The sequence below is a fragment of the Blennius ocellaris genome (genome assembly GCF_963422515.1).
Source record: "Blennius ocellaris genome assembly, chromosome: 4".
Lineage (NCBI taxonomy): Eukaryota > Metazoa > Chordata > Actinopteri > Blenniiformes > Blenniidae > Blennius > Blennius ocellaris.
The window spans coordinates 16,231,319-16,244,107 of record NC_137653.1 but is presented as its reverse complement, the minus strand read 5'-3'; the positions used below and the strand labels follow the sequence as shown (position 1 = coordinate 16,244,107).

At 39.5% G+C, this 12,789-nt stretch overlaps 1 protein-coding gene across 2 annotated transcripts in view; it reads left to right on the top strand.

The window, feature by feature from the left end:
- The window catches only part of cpne5b (copine Vb), a gene marked incomplete at both ends in the record, with an annotated part of 120,656 nt that overhangs the window by 78,371 nt on the left and 29,496 nt on the right, over positions 1-12,789 (top strand). For both annotated transcript variants that reach the window (XM_080495739.1, XM_080495738.1), the window contains 2 exons: positions 10,206-10,309; positions 11,898-12,002. In XM_080495739.1, the coding sequence (XP_080351865.1) occupies positions 10,206-10,309; positions 11,898-12,002 (209 nt within the window). The remainder of the gene's footprint in view (positions 1-10,205; positions 10,310-11,897; positions 12,003-12,789) is intronic.

Below are 12,789 nucleotides of genomic sequence, written 5' to 3'. Positions count from 1 at the left end.
CTGGAAATCTATTTATTTGCCTGGAGGTGGAAGTGTGGAGGTGGGACATATTAGCTTCCTTTCTATGGTGCATCTAACATTGCTGGTTGACCAAGAAATCTCATTTTGCAGAGTTTTCTTTTGATTTGCAGAAACAGCTTTGGAAATGTGGTAAATGGTAAATGGTAAATGGATTTCACTTATATACTCCTTCCCCACTATTTGGCAGCCCCAAAGTGCTTTACATTGGTAACCACATTCACCCATTCACAAACACATTCACACACCAATGGAGGCGGCTGCAATACAAGGTGCTCATCCATTGGGAGCAATTTTGTGTTCAGTATCTCGCACAAGGACACTTCAAAAGATAAGGAATCGAACCTGACACTTTTAAGTAAATATTAACATTTTATTAAAGAAAATATTCTCCTTATTAAAATACTTGAGTTGATAAAGGTGATAAAATAAGTAAAATCTATTGCTTATGTCCTGTACAAACCCCAACAACCTCCTCAACATTGTGACAGATCAGATTAATAGCTCATAACTAACATAAGAAGAGTCATGTTTTTATTTCCTATTGCTTCCAGCAGCTGTTGAGAATCACATGGGTCAGGCAAATACATTTTCTTAGCTCAAGGTACGTTTACACTGTGTTCACGGCAGCCCCATTTCAGGCCACCCTGGACAAAACGGGATGGACGTCAGACAACGCAGGGGGCAAACATAACCGGTCATGATTGTCGCGGGTGCCGTGCCAGATTTTTAAACCTGATGCCACTGACCTGCTTTTAACTGATCAACAGAGAGTTTGCTTTTATTACCCATGAATCAATACCGTAATATCAAAGGACACAACACTTCATTCACAATCAACACTATCATGAGTATACAGATGCACACAAATATATTTACTCATCAAGTAGCACAGGAGCCAAAGCCTTTTAGACGACTCCTGCTTAAATGATTACTGCTGCAAGATCAAACATGTTTCCTGTTTTATAACTAACAGTATTATTTTGGCTCTACTATTGGTACTGCAACATTTTTGGGGGATCAGCTTTGCCCCAGATGATAAAGCAGTTTTATCATATCTCAGCCTGTCCATGCTGAGCCCTTGAGCACGACAAACAACCCCAGCTTGCTCTCAATGGTGGGCGAGCACCTTGCATGGCAGCTCTGTTGTCACTGCAGTAGGAGGTGTGTGTGAATGGGTGGAAATGAGTAATCGTGTGAAGCATTTCAAGACTTTAGGAAGTGATGAAAAGTTGTATATGCAGTAAGTGAATGCCATTTGACATTATCAACTAACATGGATCCATATAGTAAACAAATGTGTCCAGCATGCATTCAAACTCCACACGAGGTGTGCTCACCAGAAAGAAAAAGAGAAATTCATTAGAATGGGTTTTCTGGCTTGCTGTGACTACACAGGTTTTGAGGACGATGTAACCTCAAGTGAAAATTCTTGTGAAAACTGTTTAAGTTAACACGCTATTTTCAGTGCAATATGTGGCATTCAAGTTAAAAACAAACAAAAAACTGGGGATATTGTAACTAAAACAAAAGCACTTTTCTTGTGCTGTAAGAAGCTTGTTGAAGTCAGTGACATGCCGAAATAGAAAATGCACACCAAGCATCCAGGGACGGAGAGCAACAGAGAAGAAACTAAATCAGTTGCTACAGCAAATATTTCTGCTCTCACATGTTGAGATGACATAAATATTCAGCTGCTTGTGTATCAATCGGTAAGCAGTGTAGAAGCAGGCAACCTCTCTGAAGATTAAAGGAGTATTTTTAAGAGAATGAAACAGTCAGAGTGTGGTCTGTGTTGGAGGGCCGTGCCAGATGCCAGTCATGTAGTGACTGGATGAGGGGGAAATACAGATAAAGTTCCTCTCTTGCTGGAGGAGTGCGGTGAATATGATGTGCTCATGAGTGTTTGCTGCACAGTGCCTGGCTGTGTCTGATAAAGAAACAGAGAGGACACATTGGCAAAATGCTTACAGGAATTAAAATGAAATTCAACATGTGCACGTAGCAACACTTGGCTCTCACTCTTGCACAAGGTGAGATTTGCAACCTCGCAAGAGTTCTTTTGCTGATTTGCCACTCGGCACAAAGCCAAACATGAGGTGCAAGCTGTAACATTAAAAAGCTATTAAGCTATCATTAGCAGCACCATGGCGGCCCAGCGTAAGGCCCTGGGCTCTGACAACAGCGGCACTCTACTGTTACAGCATCTGAATGTACTGTAATGAACCCACAGTGTTTCAGAGATTAGCTACAGCTCGTGTGCCAGAGATAAGTCAGGCCTCATCTCTGCACTGCCACCACACAGCCAGAGCCAAGAGCACGAAGAGGTGGTAGTAAACAAGTAGTAGAAGCCTCAACAGCAGGCCAGTGATTTATATTTGGAGGATAGCAAAACACTACATTTCATGATAAACAAGTTGTGGAAAAACTGCACAATCAGGCTTATTTGTTCGACAGAGACGGTGTACCACAGAGAAGGAGCAAAGGGCTACTATGCAGTGAGAATTAATCTCCCAGGTTGTGCTGCTGGCCCTTGATTTATTAAAGAAAAAATATTTTACTGTGGGGAAGGGTCTTTGTTTATCTTTGGCTATGTACACTCTCCTTCAATCCCAATCAGAAAGTTAAGTCCTTATACACCAAGGCCTATAAGTCTTTGAATTAACAGTTTAATTGTTTTGAAGCTCATTAGAATGTAAAACATTTTAGTCATGAAAAGTGTGACAAATGGGGCTCACTCTCTCCCAGAAATAGAGGCACACACAGTTCAAGTAAATTAACATATGAAATATTCACACAAAAAAGCCAGTGAAAGCACAAGAAATAATTATTGTTTATTGTTGTACACGTGTGCAGGAGAGATGGTGGTGGTTAAAAGAGTACAGATGCATCGTTGAATGATGCAGAAAAACAAACCAAAGGGGGTCGCAGTGGGAAAGATGAGAACAAACAACTGCTTCAAGCAGAGTTTTTAACAGAGAAAAAGAAATTCCACAGAGGTGTTATCAGTCCTGCTGAACAGCCTTTAATTGGATAATAATACTATGGTCGGCCCACCTTCAGTACCTGCAAAGAAAACAGCCAAAGGACTACTGACAGACCAGGGGCATCGTAAATCGTTTTTACTGAAACTGCTGCTTGTATCTGTTCCCGTGTTTGTATTCAAAGAATCCTGGTGATATTTAGAGAGGGAAAAGTGCTTTCATGTGGTGATAAAAGAAAGAAAAATATGGTTATCACAACAACATAATTGTTTAATTTTACAGCTGAAACTTTGAAGAATGTCAAGAGGCTACATGATGATTTCCAATTAACTGAGATTGAAAAATAATATATAATCATTAAAAGTATTACTAAAACCATTATACTATGGCATTTCACTAAGACCCCTTGTGTCATGGGACTGCACATGAAATTGGTGACCTATACTGGATTCCCTAATTGGAAAGTAAATAACAGTATGAGGGAATGAGAAATTCACATTTTGATTATACAAATGCACAAGTCAGTTCTCTTTTGAGAAAATGAAGTAAACTGCCAAAACTAAGTACACCATTGACGTATTTGAGTCAAATAAGAAGCAAAGCCCTCCTCAAATCTTATTAGAAAGAAAAAGCCTGAAGCCGAGGTGGTGCAATCTGTTTGATATGTCTCTCAGGCTGGAAAGCACTAGAAGCATCTGATGGGTTTCCATATGCTCTGACAGGTATCAGGAGAACGTAGCTTGATGAATATTAGTCATGCTGGAATTAGTCTCATAGCAGCTGCCTCTGCCATTAGCAGGTCTGCTGGTGGGTAGATATGGCACTTTGAGCTTTTCAGCATGTACACATGTACAGTGTACACAACAGAAGAGATGCTGGACCATAAGGTCGTGTTTATAGATAAAGCTCAAGTGGATTGTAGGCTAAGAGCCAGAAGATCATGAAGAAATAGCTGTCAGGTGACATTTAAACGAGACAGTCAGAATTAGCAGCCACTTTTAGATCACCTCCTATGTGCCTCCTACAAATAAGTAGAACACAGTTCACCACAATTAGGGCTGGGCGATATGGCCTCAAATCAATATCACAGTATATTGAGCTGTTCACCTCAATAACGATAAATGGACGATAACGACTCCACTGCGCCCCGTGCGCAAAAACATGTTTGGCCACTAGATGTAGCAGTTATATTGATAGTATGACTCCTCTGGACCTATCTATTGCCACTTTAAAGGACTATAAAACTACACTCTCTGAAAATAAATGATACAAATACAAATTAAGTGCTTGTAGTTGTTAAGATTGATTGAAGAGATGGTAAGCACAGATTACTTGGAATGAGAACGACTGAGAGTGAATTATACCTGTGACTTCGTCTGTATTTTACCTGAAAACATGGGATTGCTCTACAGTTATATGAAAAAAAACCTATCAAACGTCGTTACGCAGCGGTTCGCCCGGGATAGTTGTGCCGATTACCGCAGCTCTCGTCACTCTGCCCACTGATTCTCAATACGGACGATTTGGATGATAGAAGAGCCGTTCACTTAGAGTCACCAGTAAGCCTGAAATGCTTGTTTCAGAACACATAAATCCCACATAATGTCATTCATCCATCCATCTTTTTTCCTGCTTATCCAGTTCAGAATTGCATTGTGTTGAAGCCAATGCAGCCTACTTCGGGTGAGGGCAGAATACACCCGAGGCAGGTCACCCGTCTGTCACAGGGCAAACGCATGTAGACAGACAACCACACACACTCACATTCACACCTCGGGGAAATTTAGCATCACCAATTGATCTCACATGGATGTTTTTGGACTGTGGGAGGAAGCACACACACACACACACACACACACACACACACACACACACACACACACACACACACACACACACACACACACACACACACACACACACACACACATAGGGAGAACATGCAAATGCCATACAGAAAGGCCCCGGGTCAGATTTAAACCCACGACCTTCTTGCTGTGAGGCGAGAGCTTTAACCACGGCGCCACCATGCTGCCCATAATGATGTAATTTTGATCTTTAATTCAGTTATGAGCTAAAATTGTATTGTTTTCCAGCACATATGTAAATGAAGTGCAAACCAACTCATGGAAATGGTGCTTTCGGTGTGATTCCTCAGCTGTCTTACCATGACTTTTGTTTGTACACTTTATGAGATCTTTGCCGAATTCAAATTTATTTGCTGAAACACTCCATTCAATCACTCCAGGCTGAACAGAAGCAAACAAACAGAGGAGTGATACCATTTCCAGTGGCTCATTCCCTGGGAAACAGAGTCAGAAGCATGTAAAAACTTAATTTCAATACTCCTGTTTGCACGTGATTTCACTCCTGGTGTTATTCTTAGTAAATCACTGCAAAATGGTGACAAACAATACTACTATCTCTTTCAGGGTCATAAGAATTTATATATTCCTGATGTTCAATTAAGAAGACTGCAGTGCTGCAGTGCACTGATGTGCTGTCAACGCGTCACCCGGAGGAGCAGTGGCCTGTGAATGAAAATGCAATTTTAGTCATTCCAGCATTTAGTGTTCAATAATAGACAGGATGAAGGATGTCTCCTATCCTTACAGTATCAAAACATTTTCTAAATGAAAGAATAAATGAATGAAATGATATTCTCTCAACCCTTCAAGTGTAGTTTTATTATATTTAGTTTTAGTTTTTACAAATATCATCTGAAGAAGCGTACACTGTTTTCTTTCATTACCTGTATGTTTATATTGGGATTTCAGGTTAGCGGTTTAAACAAAACCAATGCTCGATGTGATTCTGAAAACTTCCTTTAAAGGTTTCCTTAAGAACTGTTGTATCTAAATGAAAGCAAAGTTGTAAGAAATATCTCTATTAATATTGAGACATGGCTTTGACTTACAGTATAGAGAGCATTTTGGTTGTAGCCTTGAGGAAATATTTAGAAAATATGCATCAAACTACCGGTACCCAAATCTGCCATTATGTTGGGTTGAGATGTTCCAATGTTTTATTATTAAAAGCAGTTTTACAAAAATATCAGATTCGACAAAAAAAATGCTTCCCTGAATTTAGCATTGAAACCTATACCATGGAGAAAGGAAGAAATCTAACAGTTCATAGCTTGTCAATACTTGACAGTAATTAGTAATCAAAAAGGATTTCCAACCAAATGCTGTTGCTTTTTCTGCTTCACATCTTCTAAATCACAAACACTGCCAGTTTATACAAAGCAGCTCTTTCTTGTGTCGTCACAAGTCTGAACAATGTCCATATCCAAGTTCTATAGAATAGAATGGAATAACATGGAGGGTCACTCAGTAGAGAAATGGTTAGCAGCCGCACGTTATATGGAGAATATTACTCGTTAAAATCTGTCTTGCTTATGAGCCTTTTTGTATCATGTTTGCATACTCCCTCTGTCCATATGTGGGTTTTCTCTGGTTTCTTCCCATAGTCCAAAAACCTGAGGTGAAGGCGAATTACTAACTGAATTGTCTGTATATGTGAATGTCTGTTACTGTGATGGACTGCCAACCTATCTTGCCTTTGCCCGTATTCAACTGGAGTTGGTTCCCTTTATGTTTGGCAAACTGGTGCAGGATATGTGTGAAGTAACATAGAAAGCAATAGTTTGGTCATTTTCACACAAATGTTACAACTTTTTATGTAACAAATGATTTAACTTGTGCCTATCTGAATCACCAAGCAAGTATTTTACATGATGATTTCGTGAAACCTCTTTATCAAATATTGGTCTCTTGAATTTGATGATCGATGAAAGCAATTCTGAGCTAATAATCTAGGTTTTACAAGATGAGTTTTCCCCCTTATAACAACCATCAAACCGTCACATCAATCCTGACTTTTGTTGTTCATTTTCTGGTGAAGACAGATATAAAAGGAGTTTCAGTCTGTTTGTTTTATTTTGTGGATGCATAGCAACTACCACAGCTTGGGCTACGTTTACCTCCTGCAGCTGCATTTAGTGGATCTACACAGCAGCAGATATCTCAACTTGTTTTGTTTTTTTTGTAATACACCCTTATTATTTTCATGTTTGTCTATTGAACTATGTACCAAGACACACACCAGTCAAGTGTTTACATCCTATTCATTTAAGTTCTTTCTTTGTCTTACAAGTTTAATGAATCTGTTTATACCTATATTAGAAGTTTTAGTCCAACATATCCAAAACACCCCGATTAGCAACTTTAAAGCAAAAAATACTCAACTCAGTCAATAGAAAAGTGCCATGTGAAAGGTCAGTCGGTCCAGAAAATTTAAAGGTTTTGTAAAGTACAGTTGCAAAACCATGAAAAGCTATGATGAAACCGGCTTTCACAAGGACTGCCCAGGGGGAAGAAAACCGCTGGTTCCTCTGTTATAAAGGGTGACTTCAATACAGCTCCCATCCTCTGAAACCACCAAATTAAAGAGAGTTAAGATTAGAGGCCACACCAGTGATTCCCAGTAGCAGTTTTAGTGCTTCTATATGTGGCCTTCTGCTCAGCGGACATATGGGTGTAATGGTGTGGGGGTCTTATCTGTTGATACTTCGTTATTGGTGATTCAAGTCATCGCATTTAACCCGGATGACCTCGGAAACACTCTGCAGTGACAAACATTAAGTTTGGGCCGAGGTTAGTGGGATCGTTATTTGTTTTTCTCTCAGGGCAATGACCCCTCCTCGATAGAACTGCAGTCCTTCCAAAGACTATCTGACTGAGAGAAAGAGTGCTGCATCAGATGGTCTAGTCTCCACAAATATTGAGTCTAAATCCAATTGAAATGAATTTGTTCAGTATTGGTCTGCAGAAAAAAAAAATGAAAACCGCCAAAAAATGTGTGGCAACTCCTTCATGAGTAGTGGAAAAGCTCCAGGTGACTGCTTCATGAAGCAGGCGGAGGGAATGCCAAGTGTCCAAGCCAAGTCTAGTATTTAGTCGTTCTGATGTATTCAGTACAATACAACAATGGGAAAAAATAAAAGCAACACAAAACAAGCACTTGGATTGACTGGTGATATCCACATACACACAGTTTCAAATATATTTTCATACTGTGTTGAAAAAGATAAAATGAAAAGAAGCATTTCTACATTTGATAAGACCAGCTGCATCCATGTGTACTGAAAGCTGTTAAGGTAGAAAGGGAGAAGTACTCAATACTTGAAACCAGACCCTCCAGGATTTTGCGATGTTGGGATCGCAACTATTAACGCAAATTCTAACCGTTTTTTTGCATTTCCACATTCCTCAGTCACATCGGAGCATTTATCAACCAAGATTACAGCTGAAAAAACTGTTTCTAAATGTCTTACACAAGAGTGGAGAGAAACTGTTTTGTGTTTTGTGCACATAAGTGTTTAGCGTTGTGCTCCACCCAACAGTGGCTGCTCCCGCACTGCAGGTGCAGAGGAGACCCCGTGAGCGACACACATTGCAACGTGCAGCATCGTGGTGTGTCGCTCGCGAATGAAAAAAAAGCTTTAAAAAATAGGAGGAAAAAAAAACTGCTGTAGGGATTTCTTAACTCATAAAGATCAAGTCGTACAATCGATGTAGTGTTTTAGCAGTTTGACTCTCGATATTGATTAATAATTATCAAAGATTGTTATTAATTATTCTATGAAAATTTCATCTGATCTGTATCAGATACCTTGGGAGCACCACTTGTTTAACAGGAAATTATAGCCAATTCAGTTATATCAGTCTCATAAGATAAGTGCGATATACTGAACAATTAATTTGGAATTTGAATCAATGGTTAAATTAATTACAATTTCCATATTTAACAGTAATGCTTGAACGATTTTGGAGTTCTTGAGAAAGAAGAGGTTGACATTTCATTCACCTTTGAGCACATTAATAACACAGCAAGTATGATTGCACAAAATATATATGTTTACAATGAAAACAAACAAAACACATATTCTAACTACCTACATACAGGTTGGTGCGTGTAGGTGTGAGTGCGTGTGTGCTTGTGTGTAGAGAGAGAGGGAGTGGTGGAGGAAGTGTGTGTGTGAGATCTGGGAACTACAAAACAAGATGGCAGTTCACAATAAACTACACTCCAAATGGTGGTTATCAGAGAGCAGGAAGACTGTCCTCCGTCTCGACCTTGTGTTGGAAGAACAATAGAACATGGAGGCTCGTCTTTAGCGTCTGCTTCCTGTGTGTCTCTGTTAAAGGGCCTTATTTTAGAATGAGTTAAGGTGAATGTGACTTCCTTTGTAAAACGTCTGGAATTGTCACATGGTGTTAAATTACACGTGTGATGATGTTGTCTTTGATATGATATGTGTAGGCTTGCGAGTGAACAAGTTAGTAAAGCGAAGATTAGCATGTAAGACCCTGTGTCTGTGGGTAGCAGAGCGAACGTTACTTTACAGGTTGAAAACTATTCAGAATATATTTATAAGTAGAACTCACTCACAAGTAGTGGAATCAACACATCTTCATAAAAGTCAAACGGCTCTCTGCATAGCATCAGGTTTAAGTAATCATCTCATGCAAATGACCAGTTGTTGTTACCACTTCCTGATGTCTTGAAGGAGTTTGCTGATAGTAGCTCTGAACCAGGTGTATATGCAGCTCCGTTAATGAAGATAATCTTTTTTGTAAACGTAGTGGGGGAAAAATCAATATTTTGTAAAAACCCGAGTAAGTGTAAACGTGGCCTAAGTCAAAGTGTTTTATTAATTCAGTATGTTAAGTACTCATTTTCCAAAATAATATTGAATTCTGTGGAAAAAGGAAGAACTCAAAATTATTCATCAAAACTTTTACTTTCAATTTGTCCACCTCTGAGCCTGGTTCTGCAAGTTTGCAACAAAAAGCTTTTCCTTTCCACATTCACTTATGCTTTCTCATGTGGAATAGTTAGAATATATAGGTTTTCTCTGTAAAACTGTCTTGAAATGACTTTGTTGTATTTGGCGCTATATAAATAAAATTGAATTGAATTGAATTTCGCCACAACAAACACCTAAAAATCATTGCAACATATATCGCACCTTTCTGGAAATGCTCCCACGAAATCGTATATTTTGGCCTGCAACAATCACAAAAAAACCCCAGGAACTCCTCAAGGGACTGAAATAGTCCAATGTGAATTTGACCGTGAAATTCTTCAGATGCATTTTCTTCCTCTCTCCTCCCCACATTCCCATGCATTCTGCAGGATAGCGCTACTATGCAGTTCTGTGCCAACAAGCTGGATAAGAAGGACTTCTTTGGAAAGTCAGACCCTTTCATGGTTTTCTACAGAAGCAATGAGGATGGAACGTGAGTGCTTCATGCAATTGTATTTTCTCTTCCCAGCTACAATCTGAGGCTTCTTTCCAAACCAGGGATGTCACGCTTATTTCATTTCAGGGGCCACATACAAACATGCTTGATCTTAGATCTTCTACAATTTTTTTTTTTTAACATATTCCCTCTGTTTTTGTACAAGCACATATAACAGCCAGTGATCTTCCTCCATAATATAGCGTGAACAATCTCTAATATAATTTCACTGGCAAAAAAAGAATGTTGTTGCGTTCAGCTCTTTGTAAATTACACTGCAACTGTACAACCCACAGAGGACATCTTATGAACAGAACCTACTTGTGTTGAAAAATTGCAGTCAATTTTATTTTTCGTAATTTTCACATTTTGCCTCGTCATTGTACGAGTTGTTTTGGACCCCTTCGCAGACCTCTGCTCAAAACGAAGGTTTCTGCATTTACATTTTGTGCCATTCAAAATTTGTATTGGAAAAACGTTGTCGGATATTAATATGCCTTTTCTTAATAGGAGAGAATTTCAGAGTCCTTGAGAGCCTGAACAGTCTGTGCAATTCTCTTGTAATTTATCTTTGACAGAAATAGAGCATTGAAAGGGGAAAAAAAGTATCCACAATGTGAGAGAAATTGCAGTGAGGCGTGCATGTCGAAGGCGGCAGCACCACAACCCACTCGACTATGTCTCACATAAATGACTGCAAGAGAGCAAAAATGGAAAAGAAGCAGTTAATGCAAAAGATTAACAACTGTGCAGATTAAAAAAACAAAAAAACATCAACATCAACACCCTGCATCTGCCTTTTCAATCAATAGGAAACACACAAGCGATCCACGTTGGGATTCATCTCCCATCGCCTCACACTTTCTCAGCTCAGCCTCTTAAAGGGGCTTTGCAGTTGTGGCAACATCAGCTCTATCTGGCCAGAGATGCTGGAGCAAGTGATTCGTTAGTTTTGTTCCAGCTTTGCTAAGTGGTTTTGTTTTCATACATAGCAGAGAGGGAAATGGATCCCCACAGACATGCTACAAGTATCTGTTTTCGGTGCCAGATGGGTATACAAATTAAAAGTCTGTCTGGATAAAAGACTCTCAGGGTTTTAAAAGGCTGGAGGCACTCAATGATGCACAATTAAGGCTTTGGGGGGAAAAAAATGGATGAAATGCTGATATGTGTTGTTTCTTTTCAAAAGAATGGGTGCCGTCTGCTCTGAGAGACATTCAAGATATCAGGGAAACAATTTGCCTATCATAGTCACACTTGTGGTCAAGGGAAAGGTTCTGAAAGCCAAACTGAAATTTTAAATTATTCTCTGTGATCTAAAATGGAGTAAAGCTGTGAGACATGCCAAGCAGTGAATACAGCCCTTTTTAAAGCATCTTTCCTGTCGCTGCTGGATGCGAATGTTGTATTTGCCTTTAGTGCTGCCTTCATCAGTTTGGATGCTTGCTCCTCCCTTCATTTGCATTTTTATCTCCTTCTCTCGTGCTCTCTTTCTCGGTTGTGCACATTATAAAATAATCAGTTTTCTTTCTCTGCCTCTTCTTCAACATGTCATTTCCTAACATACCTCCTTCTCCTCCTCCAGGTTTACTATCTGCCACAAAACAGAGGTGGTGAAGAACACGTTAAATCCAGTGTGGCAGCCTTTCACTATCCCTGTGCGAGCTCTCTGCAATGGAGACTATGACAGGTACTTTGCAGCCTCCTCTAACTCCTTGATCCCCACTAGCTGCTGTTTATTCTTTCTCTGCTGCTCTTGGCTTTGTTTATCCCTCTATTTCGACAGGATCACAGTTGAACCACAATGGAAATGCTGTGAATTGTCAATGTGATTGACCTCAATGGCATCTGCAGTCACAGATCTCTGGTGGTTCAATGTATCGACATTCTTCTGCCCCTATTGGTGTCTCTTTGACTGGCAGGGTGTATACTGATGACGGCTATCGATACCTGGAGTGTAGAAGCGTTTAACCTTCAGAAATCAATAACACTTCAACGCGGCACAATGTTACGGTTCCCATTCTTCCTGTTGATGCATTACTGTATGTCAAAGCAGCTGTGAGCTCAGGACATCCCTGTGTATTGAATCTGGTGAGAATAGGACAATATGGGACACACATAGAATCTCCACTGTAGTTTGTTCTATTGGTGTTTTAGCTTTCTGCACCTTTCCATTCAGAGAAAGCATTTGAGCTACAGAAAATATTTGTTGTATAAAATGCTGGTTAAAACTTTAGTGTGTCCAAATTCTCTGTGTTGGCAATAAAATCTAACAATCACAGAAATTAAGTGACTGAATTACAGACAATAAGATTGTCCCAGAATGTCAAGTTTTTGTACATTTTTACTGAAGTTAAAGTTAGAGCTTAGTTTGTGGTGAATAAGTCATTGTATTTAAGAATTGCACTGTGATTTCTCATTAACACAAAAAACATGCAGAGAAATATCAGATTCAGACAGATGCAGAGCAGGGGTCC